Source organism: Lepisosteus oculatus, chromosome 4 (assembly GCF_040954835.1).
Source record: "Lepisosteus oculatus isolate fLepOcu1 chromosome 4, fLepOcu1.hap2, whole genome shotgun sequence".
In the NCBI taxonomy this organism is placed as follows: domain Eukaryota; kingdom Metazoa; phylum Chordata; class Actinopteri; order Semionotiformes; family Lepisosteidae; genus Lepisosteus; species Lepisosteus oculatus.
Genome location: NC_090699.1, coordinates 53,696,360 through 53,719,776, shown reverse-complemented (window position 1 = coordinate 53,719,776; position 23,417 = coordinate 53,696,360). Strand labels below are relative to the sequence as shown.

General features: G+C 41.5%; 2 protein-coding genes across 3 annotated transcripts in view; one reads left to right on the top strand and one right to left on the bottom strand.

Moving 5' to 3' along the window:
- Positions 1-940: 940 nt before the first annotated feature.
- emc3 (ER membrane protein complex subunit 3) lies at positions 941-12,247 on the bottom strand. 2 transcript variants are annotated; one of them, XM_015347331.2, is made up of 9 exons: positions 12,075-12,247; positions 11,110-11,269; positions 10,158-10,215; positions 8,224-8,317; positions 7,731-7,835; positions 6,930-7,011; positions 6,173-6,252; positions 4,488-4,570; positions 941-3,129 (listed from the first exon to the last, which is right to left on the bottom strand). In XM_015347331.2, exons 2-9 carry the CDS (start codon positions 11,262-11,264, stop codon positions 3,001-3,003), a joined length of 786 nt encoding a protein of 261 aa, XP_015202817.1. In that variant the 5' UTR covers positions 11,265-11,269; positions 12,075-12,247; the 3' UTR covers positions 941-3,000. The 2 variants fall into 2 exon arrangements, with proteins under 2 accessions (XP_015202817.1, XP_015202818.1); XM_015347332.2 differs by lacking the exon at positions 12,075-12,247 and adding an exon at positions 11,934-12,050.
- Positions 12,248-12,409: 162 nt separating this feature from the next.
- Positions 12,410-23,417, top strand: part of fancd2 (FA complementation group D2) — a 37,414-nt gene continuing 26,406 nt past the window's right edge. Inside the window, exons 1-18 of the mRNA XM_015347306.2 lie at positions 12,410-12,750; positions 13,050-13,151; positions 14,444-14,581; positions 15,003-15,070; positions 15,160-15,266; positions 16,718-16,781; positions 17,148-17,200; positions 17,624-17,702; positions 17,909-18,033; positions 18,125-18,212; positions 18,519-18,623; positions 18,801-18,901; positions 19,517-19,628; positions 19,722-19,757; positions 20,469-20,615; positions 20,969-21,103; positions 22,298-22,429; positions 22,966-23,073. Of these exons, the coding sequence (XP_015202792.2) occupies positions 13,088-13,151; positions 14,444-14,581; positions 15,003-15,070; positions 15,160-15,266; positions 16,718-16,781; positions 17,148-17,200; positions 17,624-17,702; positions 17,909-18,033; positions 18,125-18,212; positions 18,519-18,623; positions 18,801-18,901; positions 19,517-19,628; positions 19,722-19,757; positions 20,469-20,615; positions 20,969-21,103; positions 22,298-22,429; positions 22,966-23,073 (1,662 nt within the window). The 5' untranslated portion in view covers positions 12,410-12,750; positions 13,050-13,087. The remainder of the gene's footprint in view (positions 12,751-13,049; positions 13,152-14,443; positions 14,582-15,002; positions 15,071-15,159; positions 15,267-16,717; positions 16,782-17,147; positions 17,201-17,623; positions 17,703-17,908; positions 18,034-18,124; positions 18,213-18,518; positions 18,624-18,800; positions 18,902-19,516; positions 19,629-19,721; positions 19,758-20,468; positions 20,616-20,968; positions 21,104-22,297; positions 22,430-22,965; positions 23,074-23,417) is intronic.

Genomic DNA, 23,417 nt, shown 5'->3' with positions numbered 1-23,417 from the left:
ACCCCTCAAATTATTAATATTATTAATATTGTCTTGAATATGCAGTTATATTAAATATTAAAAATATAATTCACATCTTATTATACATTATGATAAAAATATAATTAAATCAGCCAATAAAATACAGAAGACAGTAATTATAATTTTATTATCAGTGAACAAGCACAATCCCCATAATTGTAAAAATCCAGTGTCAATATCAGGTGTCATCCCCAGGAATGTCAGTAACAGCCTGGCCTCAATATCAAACATTGTTGACTAGGTTACAAATACCTTCCTAAGGCAAAGTTTTCCTCTCCTGAACAAGTGCAATAATGCTGTTATTCTTGTTGCTGATTAGGTTTAGACAGACATCCAGCCACCTGAGGCCAGAAGAGTTTCAATCTGGGTTCATAGCATAGCAGGATCTGTGTGGAATTGGGTGTTCTTGTCTTGGAGGGCATAATGTCAGCTACCAGTCATTGGACAAAGTTGTGTACCCTGGACTTTCCTTCCTGGTGCTCCATGCACTCTCTGCATTTTGGTGTCTTCTTTAGAGTTTGCTGCTAACACTGTGCAATGCCAAGTTCGTTAGTGATGTCAGCACAATAACTTCCTGTCTCCAGTCATGCTCAGAGTGCACTCTTTATCTGTAGGGTGCCAACATTGAGCCATGCAAGGGACACTGAATAGCCCAGTCTCTCCTCATAGGCATTTCCATTCCCTAGCTAACCGGAGAGTACAAATCAAAGCATCTGACACCACCTTCATTTCAGGCGCTGACTTACTGAGTCGATAACTGACTCATTGTGAGCAAAGACTGTGATGTGAAATTAAAAGGCTTAATTCATCAATAAACGTCAAGACCTGGTTAAGACCGTTTCTCTTGAAATGCTGCTGTTGAAAATAAAAAAAATGTCGACTTCTTAGATTTTAAATAAAAATGAGCTGTAGTGGTATATAATTTTAATCATTTATTTTGTTACAAACATTTGCATTTTGAACTGTGTGAGAAATCTGCTAGCATTCATGAGACCGTTGCATATGAAAAAATAAATTGCCACAATCATTGATTTTGACAGACTCAAGACAGGAAAATTAAAGTAAGCATTTGTTCCAAATTACCTGAATAGCTGTAAATTATTACTAGTTGCATCGTAATGGAGGAATGAGGATCACTTCTTTTCTGGTAGTGTCATTATCTCTTCAGGGATATTAATTTAAAGACCAAGATAATATCAGAACATCTGAAACACAACTACTTCTGAAGCACCTCACATTAAACAATATGGAATCAAACATCTGAGCAGAGTTGTAGTAATCCAACTTTAACTTGTCACGGCATGTTGTGTCACAAACCCTATTACAGTCCCCTTTTTAAACACCCACAGCAACCTGAGAAACCAGCTTTAAGATAATTTATAGATTTGAGTTGCCATCACAATAGCTGTGTCTAAGTGCCAAACAGTTTCCATCAAGTGCTCCAGACCACACACGTGCAGGTCACACACACTATTTCACACATGCTGACGTAAGTGTAATAAAACAGCAGAGTACACCAAATAACCAAAATGCCTGTATTCTGGTGTACAGATTTCCTAGCCTCATTTGGGAGCTTTACAACTACAAGTGGAAACTCTCTACTTAACACTTTCAAAAACTATTGAAAATGTTGTACGGCTTTAGTATTTGAAGACCACATGTAGTGTCTACAAGTTTTCATTCCAGATGTTAGCATTCCTGCTTATCTGAGCTACTCATTCACTTTGCCTGAATTAAACACTTCAAAAGCCCTCATCTGTTGATTTTTTAACGTCTTTTAGCAAGATGTTTTAAAACCTTTTGGTTTGCCCCTTACAGGACTGGAGTAAAGCCCCCTTGATTTAAATGGACATTTTTGTCTTGCATACAGGACAGCATTTTCAGGAAAATCAAAACATCTACAAGCAAATGCCAATCCCACAAGGTTTCTACATACTGAACTATTTGACCATTTCAGATTATCACAGTGTATCATAGATTTTTATATATCATAAATGCACTTGATAATGTAAAAACTGCCAGTAAATTACTTAACTCCATTTCTCAAAGTCTGGGGGTACAATATTATTACTACCAGTATTTATATACTGATCCCCATCACCATGACAACAGAAACCTCAGATGGTCAGCCATTTTGGACAAAGAATCAACTTACATTACTACCCTAATGCTAACAATATACAGGACTACGATGAGAGGAGAAATAAACCACAAAAAACAACTCTAGTCAAAACCGTCTCTTTACAAAACAGAAGGGAATGTTACACGAAATATGGCTTGGAAAATAAATATAAAAAAATACACTACACTAAACATCAATGGTTGAATTCTACACATTTGAATATGTACATGTTAAAGAGTCAGAATTATGTAGCTGTGTCGGCCAGCCAGCCTTGCTTTCAACTCAAAGACGGGATTAGTGTTGAGGGGGAGGGGTGCAGAAGGGTAGAGACAGAAACCAGAACACTAACACCATGAAGAGGCAGCACAAAAATAAAACGAGCTGAAACTGAGGCAGAGCCAAGTAATTCTTGTAAAGCATTGTGATGTACAATCCCTATGCCAGGAGCTGCGCGAACCAGTATTCAATTCCTGGTAGTACCTTTTCAGAGATGGCTAAACCATCCTGAACAGGGATAATGCAGGAGTCTACCATGGTACAGCAGCTTTGATTTCCACTGACTGCACCTCGCTGAGGGAGGGTAAAATCAAAATCGCAGTTATACAAACATATGAGCTTGTTTGATGAAGCATTTTGCAGCAGACCTCGAAGAATTAGGGTTTCCTCTCCTGAACTGGACATCCACAGAAAGAGCAATCAATACAAATGTAGGCAGCTGTTTTTTTGACTTCCTAATCAACAATGTTCAACCGAGAAAAACCTGGTCATTTCTTCATGCAGCTCTTGCTCTGATCCTCTCCCCATACAGCTGCTGTTGAAATCTGCAGCACTGTGTCAGTACTACATGCTCTGGCCAATCAGAAGATGCCAGTGGGCAATTCGCTGCTGAACATTCCATCCAGATCCAGGTCTTTGCTCATCAGCTCCTCCTCCACACTCTCCAGAGCCCACTGGTGGTCAGTCAGCTCCAGGGCTTCCCACTCAGCCTGGATAACAAGAAATCAAATAAATCAAATCAAAGTTGATTTATCAAATGCACAACAATACAGCGTGCAGCAGTAGTCGCTGGCAATGCAATGTCTTTTCCGCGAGCTCACAAAAATCACAAGAATCACAGAAATCACAAAAATCACAAAATTGAGGTTATGAAAATAATAATAGATGTAATAGAAATTGAATAAAACTCAATATGAGTAGAGCTGCTATGTGTCCATGGTGTATGCAATATATACAAGTAGTGCAGTTATGCTGAATACAGTGAAAACTGTGTGTCCATGTAGCCATTACAGGTGACTTGCTATAGGAGCTGCAGGTTGGCTTTTTAGCAGTCTTATTGCCTGGAGGTAGAAGCTGTTCCGTAGTCTGTTGGACTTGGACCGAATGCTTTGGTACCGTTTACCGGACAGTAGGAGGGAAAACAGTTTGTGACCGGGATGACTGGGGTCCTTGAGAATGGACCTGGCCTCCTTCAGACATCTACCTGAGTAGAAATCCTGGATGTCTGGTAGCTCACAGCTGGTAATGAGCTTCACTGACCCTCTGACTGGAGTGGCAATGACCAATACAAGTGTTTTCAGATTACGGGCTCTTTTTCTGGTATCATTCATTTAACCTGTTTTATAAGATATAATCTACTCATGAAAACAGTTCCTAAAGAAGTTATCTGCTTTTATCTTTCCTTATTTCATGTTTGAAGACAAACCAGATAGCCGTTCTCTTTGCCAACAGTGTGGGAGGGCTTTTAAATTTAATGTTTGCAGCTACAATGTGCTCTGGGGTCAACAAAGAGGGGTTCTCTGTATCCCATTCTAATAAATAATGAAGCAGCTGGGACCATTTCTATCCCTAATCACGCCTAGGGAATGTAAAGTTCTCTCTGCAGAATTTTGTTAGTGTCTGACTCACATATGTTATGCTTAATGTTTTGAGAACAAGACAATACATCGTTTTTATAATGATCTCTGTGTTCTAGGGAGGGCACCTGAAAACAATTTGATAAAACACAGAACTAATAGTTGTTTATCCGCTTATCTTCAAGAGCGCAGTGCAACAAACCTGCTGATGTAATCTCACTATAATAAGACATGGCATGGACATTTTAAGTTCTGGCCTGCTGTCATGGGCTCCCAGATCTGTAACATATTCCAAAGCACTATAATAACACTTGTTACTTGTAGCTAGACGTTGGCCGTCTCTATTTTTCCTATACATTTTTTGTTGAAAAGCTGACTATGAACATCTTGCCATTGCGAATGGTCAGTAGTCGCTCAAGAACTCAAGAGCGTTGTGTGTGCTGGGTAACTATGGCAAGGATACACCATCCAAGTCATTCAGTCATTCGTACCTTAAACGCCTTGTTGGTGTCTGCAGGCATGGCCATGGCAGCTCCACTCATCTGTTCTTGCATAATTCTGGACTGATCGGCACCTGTAGATTCACACCCAGTTCAGGTACATTTGTCAACTGCAATCTTTACTCTAATGCTTTGGCTTGCTGGGGAAAGCTGTTTGATTCGCTTTTTAGCACCAGATGGCGTACCGAGACACCGTCATGATTATTAAACCTACGATGCACCAAAGTCTATGACTCAGGTCAGCATGGAGTAAAAGTAGCGCCCTGCAGTGGACGTGGGATCAGATGGGCTTCGGTAAGCAAAATTGGGAGTGGAAGAACATTATGTAGTTCAAGGTGGAATTGGGAAGGAAAATAACCCACGTATTTGTGGAAAAACTGAATCTAGTTAGAGCAAGAGATTCCTATTCAGTAAAATTAATAAATGTTTTGTTTGAGCTTCTTTTTCCTATACAATTTATGCTTATGCGTTATGCTTTTTTTCCAGGAGTTTTCAAGCAGCATTAATAATCCTTGCATATAATTTGGTGTTTTAAAGTTCATCTTGCTTATAACAATCCTTAAAAAAAACTTGAACATTTGAAGGGAAAACCGTGGAACAATTTGTTTTGACCACGGTCTTTGACAGACTCTTGACCGCAATAAACAGAATTGTAGAAACTTTTTAAAATCCAGATTTTCATATGAAAAGTTAAGTAATGGCAAGAGATTTCATGTCCGTTATTTTTGACAGGACAAAATAAAAATATTTATCCTAATCCTTTCATTTAAAAATTAGCATGGTGGGTGGTGATCTAAGGTTGCTGTGTAGAAGAGGATAAAAATGCAAAAAAACAAAGTGGGAACCTCAATACAGTTTACTCCCAACAAAGGTAGGAGTGTGTACGATGGCATTAAGGAAAACAGTCCTCATGAAGAAGAGCTCTTGATGAGAGACAAATCAATTTGAAGGCTGGAATCAGGACCATCACTTGTACTTCCTCATGTAATTATCCGTACAATGCTACAGCACAACATCGTCATAAAAGCTGGGAGTTTTGGGACAGATATGCTTCAAACATGGCACACATGACATCCTGAAACCTTACCCGGGAGGCACCAGAGGCAAATTAAACTGGACTTTTCTAAGGAGATTTGCCTGTTCTTCAATTACCAGAGGTTTTCTGCGGGCTCAGGGGATGTGACGGTGAAAGACGTTCCCATGGATGTACACCACTACATTCTCAAACACTGTTAAGCCAGGGTAGATACCTGTTGCTGTTAACAACAACAGAAAAAACCTGGCCTGTGTTTAACTGGAGGGCTGCCATCCCAAAGACATCTTTGCTCAAACAGGACTGGCCCCGATCTATTTTTAGACAGTTTTGTCTTCAGCCTGACGTTCAGAAGAGTGATGTAAAAGAAGTGGTTTTCGTTTGGGAAGGAAGGCACACAGTTCTTCGTGCCCAGCTATCTGAATGGTTTTGTGAAGACTCTACATTTACAGCACAAAGGTTTATTTCTTTTTTTACTTTTTACATTTCTTTTTTTCTTGGTTCACGGCCTTATCCTCACTCACAGTCGAGTTCTGCTTAACAGAAGCCATATGCACTGAGGTAGGCACACTAGCACGCAAGCAAAGTTGGAAAGTAAGGGGGAACTGCACAGAATGATATTCAGGAACACAGTGTACGTTACCATTGTCTTGTCCCAAGATAAGGGAGTACATGCTGCGCAGGCCGAACACGTTCAGGAAATACCACGATGCTGAGCTCACCCTAAACATACAAACAAGGGGAGGGGTTATTGAAATTAATCCGCGTAGGGATACAGATACACAGAGGCTGCACTTACATCTCCTATGGGGGGCCGAGATATCTGTAGAGTGGCATGAATATCATACACAGACTACCCCACCAAACTTTCTTCATTGCTCTGTTGCTTGGGAACAAAACAAAACTTCATTTTTTGTGCTGACCTGTCAATGAAACTTAAAATGAAGCCGATATCTGCTCTTCATAAAAGAAACAAAAAACAGACCTTAACTATGCCTTGTTAAACATTTATTTGGCTGTTTACAGCATGGTGATTGCTATTGGCAGCACTGTATTATACCAGCTGTACAAGGCTCATAGGCATCTGCTTCAGGGGAGTTTCATCCTACCCAAACGTCTTCACCGTGTTGAGGAAATATGTTCAGATGAGCAGCTACAGGCCACCACAGACAGACACAAGAGACAACGCATTTTCTATTCAGCACAAGCAGTTGCCAAGACCATGCAGGCAAGCCCAGGAACACAGAGTCTACAATTCCTGAAAGGGTCCAGGCATGTAAATGCAGACGCAGAGACGGCACAAAACATCAAAGGAAAGCATCCATGGATTGAGGAATCACGTACAACAGTGAGCACGCGCACACACTTATTGCGAGAGAGAAAAAAAACGGAGCACTGACCAGGAGGCGTCGAGAGAAAGGAGCTCAATCCCCTGCTGGAGCATCGGTTTGAACCGGAGAGTGAGAGGAAATGGCACCTTAGCTGTGTGGGAAGAGAAGAGTCCAGGTTTAAAACACTGAGAGGCAAAAAACTGTTTGCGTTGTAGCCTTCTAATATGTCTCTACAAGTTGGAGGAGTGAGCAGTGAGGTTAGTGGAATAAGTGCAATTTTGTGAGCTAAAAACCACCACACACTTAAAAATCGCTGTAACCAAGGATGTGACACAGAACATGAGAAGTAACAGTGGAGACACCTGAGTTCAATCTAACAATGAAGTCACCTATAATTTATGCAATGGAGGTTTGTTACTGTAAAAACAACATCTTAAGCAGCACCTAGCAGCAATAACTCTGGAGATATCATAATCAGGTAATGCTTTTAAAAAGTGCCACATTGTTATATAAAATTAAAACAAATGTGTGCTGGAACATTGCTTAGGCAATATGGTGTTTCAGCCTTTCCATTAAAAATAAGCATTTTTACAAAGTAATATCAAAAATACTAACAGAACTTCCTTAAGAAGCCGTCTTTTCAATATTGTATTTGTTTCTCTTCATGCAGCTCCTCTAGCAGCTCAAGAGCAGAGGAGAAACTTCCTAACATCACCCAACTCCACAACCAAAGATAACCAGATGCAGTCATTGGAAGCTGTAGGCAGCAGCGCTGAGCTACGTCTTCCCAAAACATAAGAATGGCAGGAATTGAAAGACGAGGATCTGCTTATGAACTGGACAGACCCACGGACGCCCTCTATAACTCACTGGTGACAAACCCGGAAAAGGTCCAGTTGATCCAGCCTCCAATGAGGATCATAGGAAGCACATTGGTCACATTGCCCTTCATCATGTCTGTTAACATACTGGGATCTGAATGGAAAGAAGACCATATTTAGCGTTTTCATACTTGCAATGGAAGAATCTTTTCAGTCAGTTTAATCTGGAATTCCCAGAATGGAGAATCAAGGTGTTTTGCTTTATTTAGATTATAAGGAGGGACTTTTTGGTCTTCTGTGTTTATAGAAGACAGGACTCTTGAACTCAAACTAAACGTGTAAATACGTGGAACTTGTAATGTTGTGTTAATTTGTGTTAATAAATACTTGCTTCTTCTAAGTTTGGGCCATATTACTACTGTGTAACCAAACTCAGTCATAGCATAAAATTATACCCTTATTTTATGTTATTATATGCTCTTTTTATAACCATATATATTAAAAAATAAACCTTTTATTTTAGTATTATTAGAATGCCTTACCTGTCATAGGAGAAGGTGGAACAACCTTTCTTTTAGTCTTTTTAAAAAATCCATCTTCTTGGTTATTGAAGAAAAACTTTCTCATTAAAAAGGACTAAAATAAAACAAGATAAAGAGGATTTTATAGGCAGTTTTGTCAACAAATATACAGTGCCTTGCGAAAGTATTCGGCCCCCTTGAACTTTTCAACCTTTTGCCACATTTCAGGCTTCAAACATAAAGATATCATTTTTTTATTTTATGTGAAGAATCACCAACAAGTGGGACACAATTGTGAAGTGAAACGAAATCTATTGGATTTTTGAAACTTTTTTAACTAATAAAAAAATGAAAAGTGGGGCGTGGAAAATTATTCGGCCCCCTTGCGTTAATACTTTGTAGAGCCACCTTTTGCTGCGATTACAGCTGCAAGTCGCTTGGGGTATGTCTCTATCAGTTTTGCACATCAAGAGACTGAAATTCTTGCCCATTCTTCCTTGCAAAACAGCTCGAGCTCAGTGAGGTTGGATGGAGAGCGTTTGTGAACATCAGTTTTCAGCTCTTTCCACAGATTCTCGATTGGATTCAGGTCTGGACTTTGACTTGGCCATTCAAACACCTGGATATGTTTATTTGTGAACCATTCCTTTGTAGATTTTGCTGTATGTTTGGGATCATTGTCTTGTTGGAAGATAAATCTCCGTCCCAGTTTCAGGTCTTTTGCAGACTCCAACAGGTTTTCATCCAGAATGGTCCTGTATTTGGCTGCATCCATCTTCCCCTCAATTTTAACCATCTTCCCTGTCCCTGCTGAAGAAAAGCAGGCCCAAACCATGATGCTGCCACCACCATGTTTGACAGTGGGGATGGTGTGTTGAGGGTGATGAGCTGTGTTGCTTTTACGCCAAACATATCGTTTTGCATTGTGGCCAAAAAGTTCGATTTTGGTTTCATCTGACCAGAGCACCTTCTTCCACATGTGTGGGGTGTCTCCCAGGTGGCTTGTGGCAAACTTTAGACGAGACTTTTAATGGATATCTTTGAGAAATGGCTTTCTTCTTGCCACTCTTCCATAAAGGCCAGATTTGTGCAGTGTAAGACTGATTGTTGTCCTATGGACAGACTCTCCCACCTCAGCTGTAGTTCTCTGCAGTTCATCCAGAGTGATCATGGGCCTCTTGGCTGCATCTCTGATCAGTCTTCTCCTTGTCTGAGCTGAAAGTTTAGAGGGACGGCCAGGTCTTGGTAGATTTGCAGTGGTCTGATACTCCTTCCATTTCAAGATGATCGCTTGCACAGTGCTCCTTGGGATGTTTGAAGCTTGGGAAATCTTTTTGTATCCAAATCCGGCTTTAAACTTCTCCACAACAGTATTACGGACCTGCCTGGTGTGTTCCTTGGTCTTCATGATGCTCTCTGCGCTTTCAACAGAACCTTGAGACTATCACGGAGCAGGTGCATTTATACAGAGACTTGATTACACACAGGTGGATTCTATTTATCACCATCAGTCATTTAGGACAACATTGGATCATTCAGAGATCCTCGCTGAACTTCTGGAGTGAGTTTGCTGCACTGAAAGTAAAGGGGCCGAATAATTTTGCACGCCCCACTTTTCATTTTTTTATTAGTTAAAAAAGTTTCAAAAATCCAATAGATTTCGTTCCACTTCACAATTGTGTCCCACTTGTTGGTGATTCTTCACATAAAATAAAAAATTTATATCTTTATGTTTGAAGCCTGAAATGTGGCAAAAGGTTGAAAAGTTCAAGGGGGCCGAATACTTTCGCAAGGCACTGTATATAACGATTTAGCCCAAATGGTTAGAAGGAATGCGGTGCAAAGCTTTCTATGCAGTGTATTAAAGATGTTTTTAATCAACACACGTCTGTGTATCACAGTAATACATATTTTACTGTGTAAAGACATCAAACATTAAAATGCACATACAGTACCTGTTTTGGGATGTATTTTCCATTTTCTCTTAGAATTCGACTTCTTATCAATACCTGACTGAAGGGTTAAAAAAACAAATGTGAGAATCAGTGAAAATCACAACAACCCATCAATGCTCATCTTGACCCTTAAAAGCTTCTTAAACAAGCAATCATCCCGACTTTATGGATCATTTAATTATTGGGTTCCAGGATTACAGAATCCTGGCGAAATAAGAGTGCATCAAACTTTTCTCCAGTTTTGAATTAGGAATTTCAGAGGTTTTTTATTCTAAAAAATAGCAAGCATATGCCGTGTTTTTCTACAGAGTCTGGTGCACTTATGGAAACTTGTGCTGTATCTTCATTAACAGGAATTCACACTTTGACCATTTTGAGATAGAAACCTAAAATCCAGATGTTAACAAAATACAGTTTGGCAATTCATGTTGTGGGGGCGGCTCAACTGAATCCTATTTCAGGAACCAGAATGAGCATTAGTAGTTGGTGACAAATGTCTGACATTTCCAGGAACCTTTTCCAGGAAAACTGCGGTACTCCCATATAGTGTAGCTGTTAGGTTTTCACCAGGTGGTCAGGGTTCGACTCCCAGTATGCAAAGGACAATCTTGGCTGGGGGAATACGGAACAAGGTACCCAGCCATACAGTTGAAATCAATATCCTGACTTTGAAATCCTTGGTTCACCTCGACTGCTACGTACTTAATGGGCTAGATGGGCCTCCCTAATTTTGTAAACTTCCTTGTTTTTGTTACTTTTTTAACCCTGCCACCATCGTGCCCTCCTTTAATCGCAAGTGGCTCTTTCTCCCCAAGCTTTGTTTCCAACAGGTGCAAGAGAAAGCCTCCATCACGAAAATCAATAAATCCCAAAGGTGTGCCAACCCTATTCCGGACTGGCATAGCCAGAGACCGGATCAGAGAGGCAGTGAAGGACATCAAGGCGGAAATACCTGTCGGAGACTTGCTCCAGTGTGAGCTTTTTGTCACTCTGCAGGAGGATGGACACATAGTGGCGGATCACACCCACGAAAAAGGTGATGAAGACGATGGGCAGCACCACCCACAGGCGGATGTTGGAATCCAGGAGCAGCTCAGGCTCTGCCATTGTAGCTGCAGAGACAGAGAGGACGTGACCCCAACAGGGTCCAGCCACCGGTTCAAAGGCGGGAACTGTTTTGCAGAATGACACCCTTCCTTATTTAATAAATATATTTTTTGCAGGTTTACTCCACCTCTGAAACGATCAGTCAAAGGATTACAGCACAGCTGCGATTTTCCAGAAACCAATCTGGAAAAGTACTTTTGTCAGCTCGTATTCTTAAGAAGCACTCCCATACTTTCTTTAGTTAAAAAAAGAGAGATTTTGCTGCGATCTAAGATAGCTAAACACATTACATTTAGGGAATTTCAACATTTTCACGCATTAGAAAACACTGTCATTTTCCCTATTGGTTCCAGAGAATCGTTCAGACAATCATCCACCGAATTCCTTCTTTTGTGGCAAACCAATGGTGAGTTAAAAACGATTAAAAAACTATACATACGAAGCGTAATATACGTAATTTTAATAATATTAATAATAATAGCACACATTAATTCCCTCTGGCGGTGATGATAGTTACTGTAACACGGGCAGCACATTAAATTTATAACAAAACAATTTTTCTTTTCCTCAAAGGCATGCTTTTTTTTTCAAAACTCGTTTCACATTATAGAAACCTATATTAAATTCTAATTATCCTCACTTTCTATAATGTATAAGGAAGTCTAATACCTGTAACGAACAGACGCACAGGATGTGCAAATGTCGATAGTTATTGGAGATGAACGAAACGCTCTACTACAGTAGCGGAAAGATGAGACTAAATAACTTCAATATAAAAGCAATCCAAACAGAGAAGTTTATGCAACCTACGCCTTCAGTCATTCAGTTCAGGGGCAGCTTTCGAAATGACCGGATTCCCTTCCTCGTTGTACGGCGATTTAATCAAAGGCGAAAACCCCACACCTAAACTGCATCAGCTCTTGTTGGTACAAGCAACCATAATTCGTTTCGAAACCAGGAAGTCGGGAGCTACACAGGGCGAGAGACCATAGAGCACCGAAGAGTAGATAGAGCGCAAGAGAGTTGCTGAGAAAGAGCGGTCAACAGAACAGGAACAGGCGTAAACTACAGCGCCACCCAATGGCCGGGTCTGGAACAACACGGAAATAGTCCCGAACATCAGATCAGATGCCTTTTCAATTAGGGTCGAATTAAAATGTGGGATGTAAATTAGGAAATAATTCCGACTACAGCACGTTTTGCCAATAAAAAACAAACCAAAACAAAATAGCTAAGACAATGCAACAGCTATCCAAAAAACTGTTATTTGCTGGCAGCTATGTCGTTGGTTTAATGAACATGTACAGTTTTCGCTGAGACAGTACTGCATCAGTTCACCCCATTAATGTACTCCGGCTTTCGCTGACGTATGCGTCCTTGAATTTGACGACAATCCCTAACCCGCTGCCAAACACTGGCGCGGGAAAGTAACTTTCTGAATTACAGCCTGTTGGTTGAGGGGGATTTCAGCGAGTCTGTTTTACTGGTGGGTCTGAGTATTTTCTGTCGTTGAATGGTTATGTAAATGTACCGTTCAAATTAGCTACCCTGCACGAAATCGTAGTAGAAAATAAAGGAATTGCAACTGTAAATCTTGACTTACTGACGCAGTCTTCAGCTGCTGTTTACCAAATAAAAACTATGGATGTTGTCCTTATATTTTTATGTTTATGACTTAATGTGTTTAATTCCCTCATATGTTTTGGAATGTCACCGAGGGCAAATAAGTAACACGAATAGTTCCTGAGGTTACAATTGTTGGACTATTTTTTTCTATTTTTACAGATACACACCGCTAAGGCAGGACCAGTGGTTTGATCAAAATGATGCGAAAGAAGAGGCGTTCCTCTTTGGATAAAATTGAAAGCGACGCCTCCGTCACGTCTAGTAAGTAAAAAAAAAAACTACTCTGTAATCCATTGATGATGCCAGAAATGCGGAATTATGCGTTTATTCAACTTTGTTTAGCCTACTCTAGGAAGACATTGCTTTCAAACGAATTCGGAATACGTTCGTTTTTCTAAACTTTAAATGCACAGAGTAGACATGTCAGTTCTTAATAATTCCCATTTGTATATCCATTTCGCTTTGTAGATATTTCTGTGTTTTTTTCGATACAGCAGTAGTAGCGCAGTTAGAAAAACTGATATTCTGTCACCCATTAGGAGTTAATCCTCCCGGGTCCTCCAGTACCAGGACTGCACAACCCTGATTGCTTTTTGTTTTTGCCCCCAACCTTCCTACCCACACAAACACCTGCCTCATATCACCTGCAGCTCAGTTTCTTGAGATAAAAGAATCCAGAATCATAAGAGTGAGATAGTAAAATCCACCGCTAGGCTCTGCCAAACCTGCTTTCATCCTAAGCCCAGTCATCGGTGAAATAGCTGAAGTGGTTTGGTTTCTGTCATAATTTTATTTTTTGCCACATTAAGACAGAAATACAAAATGCAAGTTTTTGCTTAATTAAAAAAACGTATTCCTCGGCATAATTAATCAGACCTTTTGTCCTTCAATATGGCAGTCCCCTGATAATAGAGCTAGTCAGCAGCAGACATGATGATATTGTAACGCATACGGCCGACAGGTACTGTGTAAGAGCCGGTTTACCAGAGCTGGTGACGTCACCGCCCTTCCCTGTGATAGCAGGACTACAGCTACAATGTGGAACAAATCCCCCAGCCAGGTGGTTAAAGCCAATTCCCCGACGTCCTCCAAGAAACTGCTAGATGAGATCGATTGATCAGTTGGCTGCTGAATGGGTTAAATAGCCCGAATGGCCTCCTCTCATTTGTTGTCTTTCTTATGTAACTTTGAATTTGGAAGTAGGGTTCCAAAAAACAGTAATAAAATACACAAAGCTGAGAGACCTGCATGGCTAACACAATCCATGTGAAACATTAAAAAAACGTGTTATGTCAGTACAGTTTTTCTTTCCTTCTTGGACATGTTTGGTTTTTTTAAAAACACGTTTCAGATTCTGTAAACCTAAATGAAATTCGAATTATCCTCACTCTCAGTAATGTATAAGGAAGCTTAACACCTGTAATGAACAAACGTGCAGTAAGTGGAGATGAATTAAAAAAAACATGATTTTTCAACACCTGCCCCCACCCCTCCCGAGTACTGCGCGTCAATTTTTTGGGGTCCTTGTCAAGCCCTAGTATATCCCCCGGCAGAGAGCAAGAAGAGTCGTGATGGGACGCGCAGCCTGAAGCCCACAGCGCAGCGCGATAACGCGGGGGAGTCTGTGTTTGCCCAGCTGGTGAGGGGGGCAGGTATCGCTTTGAGACAGGGCTGCACGCCCAACGAAATCAGTAAGTGGACTCTGTTTCCTGGTATGTTTTCCTTCCCGTTTATTTTTGTGTTTTAAAGTAGTGTTAGGTTCATCAGCAGAATTGATGCATTTAGTACATGTTAGTCATAAAGAGCATACAATCCCAGCCTTCTGAGTCCAAAAATAAACTTGCAGATGTTTCAATCAAGAAACCTATAAGTTCAATTAAGTGTTGGATTAAGTAATTAAGCTCAGCCAGAATGAAAACCAGCGGGTGTGTGGGCCTACAGGAATGGACTGGGAATACCTGATCTAAATGGTTTAATACACAAGTAATTGGAAAAAAATGTTTGCTAAAATATTTTAAAATGTTTGAAGGTTTTAAGCCTTGCAGCCCCAGTTACAGCAGCAGGAATGTGGGCATTGGTTGGTGGTGTAAGTGGATCTGGCATGTTTTATAGCTGTGGATCAAGCGATGTTCCACGGGAGACTTCAGCGGAGCCTGAGGAAACATCCTCATTATCCCAATGTGAGTATACAGCCTAGAACTCATTCGTTACCCATTCTGACTCTTTATGCGGTGCTCAGTCTTGGTAATGAGTGTGTATTTGGTTGCAGGTAATTAAAGAATTTATTACTGGACTGGAGTCTCACATTGAAGATCAGGAAAAGTTCAAGAACTGCCTTTTGCCCTGTGTCCCACGCTCATCTGATGGGGAATCCAGGTAACCCATGGGAGTCTTGATTGGGCTGGTACTCTTAACTCCTCACGACCTCAAAGATTAAGGTCTCTCTTAATGGATGTTTTTGAACTACACGGAACAGGCTACAGAGACCTGTCCTGCTTCTTGAAACCTTTCAGATTGCTTCAAGGTTTCAAGAAGGAGAGGCAAGGCTCTATTTTGGAAATCATATGAAAAAAGAATGGAACTGTTTCAGTCTTTGGCAGTGATACCTGTTGTTCTTCGTAATTTAAGCCCTTTGATGCAAGTATGCTCTACTTGTGTTTGACCCTGAGTGAGTGGTAACCCAGTGTCAGGTGAGTGAAGTACACAGTTTTTACACTGCAATTTAAACTAATAGGGTCAGCCTCCTCCTCTCAGTCTCTCAAGAATGTGTCACAGAAACGTCCATCCAGACATCTCTGAACTGAATGACGAGCCCAAATATTACTAAGAGCAGATGCTGTACACGGTTCTTTCAACACTGTGCTTTAATATGTTTCATTTTCACTGTGCATGAAAAGTGTTCAGAGGGCTTTCCATTCCATACAGGAGCACAATTCCCTAGAGAACTGCACTTACTGGTTAGGTTTCATATTAGCAAATTAATTACATTTGATATGATTAATAAATTAAATAGGAAAATTAGAAATGGAATTATTTTGAATTTTCCCTATGGTAATAACAAGCTCCAGTTATTGGCTATGGATGCCGTCTCATCATCCAGGTGGATGCTGCACATCCACCTGGTGGTGGAGGGGAGTCCCCATTACCTGTAAAGCGCTTTGAGTGGAGTGTCCAGAAAAGCGCTATATAAGTGTAAGCAAATATTATTATTATTATTATTATTATTATTGGCAAATTCATGTATTTCATTATTTAAGGCAGTGTAAGATGGAATACTATGTGGACTAATTGTCAGTCCTGGTGGGTAGATTGTGCCATTCTAGTCTTAATCTCACCATCTTTAGCTCTTATCACCAAAATACACAGAGGAGCAGAAAATGTGTATCTTAATATTGAATAAAGGCATGAACTGAAAATTATCGATGGCAGAGACAATATTTTTTTTTAAACTTAAAACAGTTCACACAACATTTGGAAAGAGAAATCTGGAAGATAACGGTATTGAATGATCTGGTGAAAAGAAAAGTGCAGATTCTCCTGTTGTCAGCTGTGACCTTACAGTATGAAACATGTTGGCGGAAAAAGGCCTCCTCTTGCTGTTTTCTTTGCCTTTAGATGACATGAGTCTACAATTTTCCTCTTGCTACAATCGGATACCTGCGTCTGCGGCAGGAGTAATGGTGACCTGGGTCTCCACGAGCTGGGATTAGATGAGTCTCAGTGCCGTTGTGAAAGGAGCATTTTGTCTTCAGAGAGGAACTTAGTGAAACTGTATGTATATGCATTTGGGTGATCACTGCAATCATGCTCTTTGGTTTTCATTGTAGCACTGCTGTCACTTCATACCAGGAGAGTCTCATCAAGATGCTTCTGGGAATTGAGATGCTTCAGGTATTTATGAAACTTTTGTGACTGGAAACCTGCAGCCCTAATGTAGCTCATGCACCTATTAGGCCTAGAACATAAAATAGTTGTAAATGGGAGTAGGACGTTTGGCCCCTCTATAGTCTATAGACCAGGATGTCTTTCAGCTGTCTTGAAGACTTCCAGGTTACCTGCTTCAGTGGAACTGTCTTCTGTTTTATTTCTATGAGTGGTGTATTATTAAGATTTTGCAGGTGGCTGGATTAATATTCTGCAGATGTAGAGTGATAGTGTTTGTCTCTTAACTCGCTATATGTCAACACTGGGAAGTAAAATTTGCATTTTGTGCTTGGAACAGAAGAGGGTGAGCTAAAAGATTTTTATTTCTTCTAGCCATCTGTCATAAACACCTTGTTTGAGAAGCTGCCTGAGTTCATGTATGATGGGTAAGTTTTTGATGAAATGTCCTTCTTCTTGCTGTGTGTCACACGTTGAGTTGCTGGCTTTGACTGTCCATGCACATTTGAATTACTTGTTTTTGCTCATTGGTCATCCTGCTGAGCTCAGTTTATGCTATGAATTTATTATTGTACACTGTTCACTAAGAAGGAAACTGACATACATTTGAGAGAGCTTTGTATTACTTTGTGGTATGTTTTCACATTTTAAACATCGTTTCAGAGCCTAACTAGGAGGACTCCTTAAGAGACCAGTTATGCATTATTGAAGTAAGAAAAAAACAATCTGGCATAAGGATTGTAGATATTTTGTAATATCTTCTGATTACCCTGCTCCCCTCAGAAGTCTACCCACTGATGATGATGATCTAGTTTGGGCTGTAAAGACTCACCAGCTGTTTTCCTCTGCAGTGTGGGAGACGATGGGTTGAATATTCCTCGCATTATAATCAACCAGTTCAAGTGGTTGGACAGAGTGATGGCCAGCAAAGTAAGTGAAAAGGCTCCTTTCTTGTTTAGGCTTTTATACTTCTGAGCTTGTCACTCCTCATCAATACTGCATCCAGTCGCCTTTGGTGAATATATGTCGAATTGCTTTTGTAAAAGCAGTAGTGGAAACGTTAGTTTCCCTTGCCAATATTTTTATGTTTTCATTTTTGTTCTCTCCCATTTTGTCTTCCTCATTCTCCTTTGCAGGACTTGGCCAATAAGCTGATGCAGCTGGTTGCTGTGGCACCAGTGGAGATCCAGCGGGACATCATCAGCAGCCTGCCTGAGATTCTTGAGGACGCGCAACACAACGACATTGCCAGGGAGCTCAAGTGAGTGGTCTTTGAACTCACTTGTCTAAAACCAGCATTGTGTCCTTATTGGAAATCCAAAAACCATTTCCCTGGTCGTGTCTTTGTGCAGTTCCCTGCTTCAGAAGAACACGCAGTTGACTCTGCCTATATTGGATGCTCTCTCCAGTCTCAATTTGAGCCCCACCCTGCTGGCTGAGGTAGAGTACTGCATTGCAAAAACTAGTGGTCAGTACCTTAAGTCCATGTGGTCCTCATGTAACTCATTCATTCCAGTTCTGACCTGAACCTATTAAATATGCATACGTCTGCACTATCTTTTTATAGTTTCGCAGCAAACAGCTATAACTGTATTTTTGTAAGATATGTACTGTATAACCTCCAGTTGCATCATACTGTATATGTTTTAAACAACAGCATACAGCTCTCTTCGATGTTTCCATGCAAGCTGTCACAGAAAAGACCTTTTAAATTAAAACAACTAACACAGCAACCTGGCCCCTCAGGTGCGTCAGGCTGTCATGACCACTCTTTCTGCGGTGGAGCTAGAGGACTTGCCCGTGGTTGTGAAGTTCATACTGCACAATTTGTCAGGAGCTGAAGCTTATGAGGTGAGCCACAAATTTAGAATCCAGCCCCCACCTCCACATCATGTCCTAAAACTTGAAAAGCAGACGTCCAGGGCTGACATTCCTGAAGGACTTTGGAGGGCTGAAGGCAGAGTTTGGAGATGTTAAGACCATGTGAAGCTGTGTCACTGACAGAGTTCTTGAACCTGACCTTTGCAGGTCATCTGTGATCTCAGGAAGAAGCTGGAACTCGAGTCGTGTGTCTTACCCCCTGTGCTGCAAGCCTCCCAGAACCGACTGAAGAGCAAAGGGCCAGCTGGGTAGGTTGAAAAAGCTCTGTGATTTGTGTCGCTGTAATGGGAGCGCACCCACTATGAGCAAGGTCTTGTGCAGGAGCATAAACCAGCATTAACTTTCTATATAGAAAGAGAAAAGCATATATTGAGCATATTCAATACGTCTGTAACAGTTTAAGTATAGAGCTTTATTTTTGCTGGTATGAAAATAGCAAACAACTGTTGGCATTAAGTGACTGAAATCTCAATCTGAGAGCCACAGTATCTCTTTCTGTGGAAAAAGACTGGCCCAGTCAGTTACCATCAATTTATCTGGGAGATTTTCATAACAATCTTTGTGCTGGACTACATGAATGACACAGAATGATTAAGAGGGAATGTTTCGGTTGAACTCACAATCGAGTCTAACTCAGAGGTGTCCAAGCCTGGTCCCGGAGAGGCTGGTGTGTCTGCAGGTTTTCTAGCTCTCTCCCAAGCAGGAGCACGCAAGGTACCGGGAGAAGCTGTTCAGCTGGTCCAGTTTGACTGGCTAGTTTAGCTTGTTGAGAGCTGAGTCCGAATGAAAAGCCGCAGACTCACCGGGCCTCCAGGAGCAGGCCTAGACATCCCTGCTCTAGCCTGTCTCTCTTGTGGCCCTAGATCTTCCCACCACCCTGCAGCCAGCTGCAGCCAGGACTGCGTGTCACTGGTCTTAGATGTCATCAAATCAGCCGTTCGCTTTCAGAAGCCCATCTCAGAGGCATGGCTTAAGGTGAGGAGCAACGCTGGCTCGTGCTGTCAGTTGTTTTTGAGCCAACTAGAATTTTCACTTCTTTAAATTCATGTGTTTTTTTTTTTCTTGAAGGCTATTGAGAATATTGATGCAACAGAAGACCACAAGGTAAAACGCTCATTTTTTTCACCATGAAATCAAACCTTCATTAGGGGAAAACTCCATGGGATGTTTAAAATGGTCCCTTAACTCACTAATACTTGGGTCATAAGTTTGAGCTATAAAATGCTTTTATGTAACTATACAGTGTGCACATTTGCAATGCAGTATAAAAATCAGGCAATGTCTTAAGTGTATAAAAATATATTTATACACATTTTGGTGTGTATTGTACACAATTACACAATTAATTTGGAATTTGCAAATGTGATACTAGTATATAGGTGGCAGCCAGGATCTATCTAATTTTCAAAGGAGACCATCAAAGCAGGGGAAAGTCAGATTTTTTATCATAATAAACAGGTGTTTAGTATCATTTTTTAAAGCCTTTGGCAACAAATAATGTTTATGTAGTAAGAGAAAATCTCTCTTCATTCCTTACTGTTTAAATTACTCTGTCGTTTTTTTCCAGTTCCTCATCATCCTGCAGCTTTTTGTTTTTTTTCAAGGAGCAGGAACTGTACTTCTTGTGAGGCGAGACGTCTTAAATGATGCATTCAGTAAATGGGAGTATGTTTAAAGACATGCCTCACTTATTTAAAACTTAAATCAGATATGTAATCGTGAAGCTTTTTTAGCTATATGTTAAAAGAATTGTGCTGTTTTATTATATTATATATTTTTAAATGTGCTAAAATGGCCACTGCCTTCCTTGCTCAGGTCATAGACATCATGGCGCTGCTCATTCTCCATTCTGCCTGCGCAAACCAGGGGCGCCGCGAGGTGGAGCGCCTCCTGCGGGTGAAAGTACGCGCGGGGCAGGTTCGCGAGTCCCTCCTGCAGACCGCCTTTCGGGGTCATGCCCTGGTGAGTCCCCCCAGCCCCGTCTCTTCACTATGACACAGGCAGCATGTGGATTCGGCAGGTAGTGCCCACAGCCGAACTTGAGTGCAGCTGTGCATTCAGCTTGTTCTGTAGAAGGCACTTGTATCTTTTAATAGCCTTCAGGTCTGTCCTGCAAGGTTATGACTTGTCTGTGATTTTCAGGAAACGCTGCCACGAACTGTCTAGCGTTTCCTTTACAGTTATTCACTACGTGGCATTCATTGCCCTGCATGTTTTGCCGTCTGTAGAGAAATAACGATGTTTGAGTGAGGCGTGCATGAGTGAGGCTGCCGTGTGGAGGAATTAGGTCCTCATTGGTTTTATGTGTGGTACAGGTGATGTGTGGGTACTTCCCCTCCATCCTGGCGCTGGCTCAGACTCTCCTGCGCTCTCCCGACTCCAGTGTCCTGACATTTGGGAGCCACATGTACAAACATGCTTTCATGGCCTTTGACTCCTACTGCCAGCAGGTACGCCTCTCTTCCGTGCCATAGGCTTCAGTCCAAATCTTGCCCTGTTTTTATCTGATTACTTTTTTTTTTTGCCAAATCCCTGAGGACATGTGGGATGAAGGTCAGGGACCTCTGTGTGTTTTTGGGGAGATGTGGGGGACGTTTTTACATTAAAAATATGAAATGGTGTAAAAGCTATTGTTCAACTGGTTTGCAGGTTCCAGTATGTTCATTTTAAATACATTGCAAGGGAATTTGTTTGAGCAAAATTGCCTCTAACCGATCTCTTCATAAACATCAGATAGCCATGTAAGTCTGTTTTTAGGTGAAAGGATGTGATCTTTCTTTTGCTCTCCATTGTGTTCTCTTATCGATGCATGTTGGAATTATTTGAGGTAACAGGAAGCAAATTTTGATTAGGAACCTGAATGCTTGAAAACACCAGTAGTTTTTTAGGATCAGTGTTTTCAAGTGATGTGTGCGGTCAGACCTTGGAATAAAAGTGCTGTCTTAATTGCTCTCAAGCTGCAAATCTCAAATTAAGCTGCAGTCCCAATTTCTCAGAAAATACTGCAAGTCGCCATTTTGTTGCAAACCCCTGGTCTTGACCGCACAGCGAGAGTTTGCGAGAATTGTGACTTGGAGCGGCCCTTCTTGCTCATTAGTCACCATAATGACTAATGTAATGTGATGTCCGAGCAAATAAGTTCAGGTGGTACAGCAGACATTTCACCGCAGAAATGTTCAAACATGATCTGTATGCAGAATTAACAAGTTGTATTTGTTGGCAAAACCATCTTGAAATCGAGTGCATTATTTCTATTGGATTGAGAGAGATGTATTTACAAGCCTATTTTTTTTGACAATGTAATAGAGCTGAAACACTTCACCAGAAGTTTTGTTGCCTCATCGTGAATCACAGAATATGGCGCTGCGCATACCTGGAAATCTGTTTTGTGATGTAAATTGGAGGTTTTACAAGTTACTGTGTACCATTTAGTTTTATTGTTTTGAAATGCACTCATCAATGCTGATTCTTTCTAAACCCCAAATTATAAAAATAGGGGTGCAGTTCTCCTTTAATGCTGCATTTGCCGCAGTGTAGGATGTGTCTGTGACTGTGAGAGGCTCTCAATACACCCGGCCCTGTGATGCATGCAGTGATTATCTGCTGGCCCTGGGCGGTAGCTGAGAGAGCTGTGTCTCCCGCAGGAGGTGGTGGGTTCGCTGGTGGCACACGTGTGCAGCGGCTACGCCCATGAGGTGGATGTGTCCCTGGAGCTGCTGGGAGAGCTCGTGACCCAGCGGCCCTCCGACATGTCTCTGTACGCCGTCTTCATCAAGGTGAGAGGACCTTCCAGCTTCATGTGTTGCGGCCAGTTAAAGGGATTAAAACTTTCACACGCACTTCGTCATAATGAGGTCTCTCTGTAGGGCTGCTGGGCTTACTCTCTTTGTGACAGGGCGAGGAGCTTGGCAGTCAAGGAGGACCTTGGAGTAGAGTCGCTGCTCCTCTAGATCTAGAGGAGCAAGCTGAGGTGGTTTAGGTATCTGGTGAGGAAGCCCACCTGGTGTTTCACACCAGAGGTGTACTGGGCATGGCCAACTCGGAAGAGACCCTGGGGAAGACATAGGACTGGTGGAGGGATCTCTCTGAACTGGCCTGGAGCTGGAGAAAGTCTAGTCTGGTCTACTCTTCTTAGCCTTTTACCGCCAGGAGTAAGCAGTGAGAAAACAGATGGATGGACGTGCAGTTCTGTGGTTTTAATTCCGATGGGTTGGGTTTATGTTGGTACAGTTGTAGATTGAAATCTGTAAGTACCGGATGCTGCTGAGCTGGTTTGGTGTGTGGTCATGAACGTGCTTGTGTCCTTGTGCAGGGGATCCTAGACTACATGGACAACCTGACGCCCCAGCAGATCCGCAGGCTGTTCTTCATCCTCAGCCAGCTGGCTTTTGGATCGCACCCCCAGGGCAGCCACATCCAGGTCAGTAGCCTCTTCCTGGCCTGCCTGGGTCACGGCTGTGCTCATCTACTGGACTGCTTAGCCAAGATAGCCACAGCGTAGTGCAGGTCAGCGAGAGCATGCCTCATTTAGTGTCTGTCTGTGCACAACATTGTTCAGATGGAATATCATTAAAAATGACACATAATATTTATAAAGGAACAAGTCAAGGTATTTTCCATGCTGAAAAGAGAGGAAAAGAAATACGTTTCGGTTGTGGACCCTTCTTCTGGTGTCAGTGTTTATTTTCTTCTAATTTCAGCATGGAATAAACCTTTACTTGTTCCTTTGCAGTCTACGCTTGCTACCTACTTGAACTAATATTT

Excerpts from the sequence above, each read along its gene's own strand:
- emc3 (XM_015347331.2), bottom strand. The coding sequence starts at position 11,264 with ATGGCAGAGCCTGAGCTGCTCCTGGATTCCAACATCCGCCTGTGGGTG. Across the intron at positions 7,836-8,223 it reads TCCACCTTCTCCTATGACAG|ATCCCAGTATGTTAACAGAC; the intron begins GTAAGGCATTCT and ends CTTTCCATTCAG. Across the intron at positions 7,012-7,730 it reads CTTTTCCGGGTTTGTCACCA|CTAAGGTGCCATTTCCTCTC; the intron begins GTGAGTTATAGA and ends CTTCCCACACAG.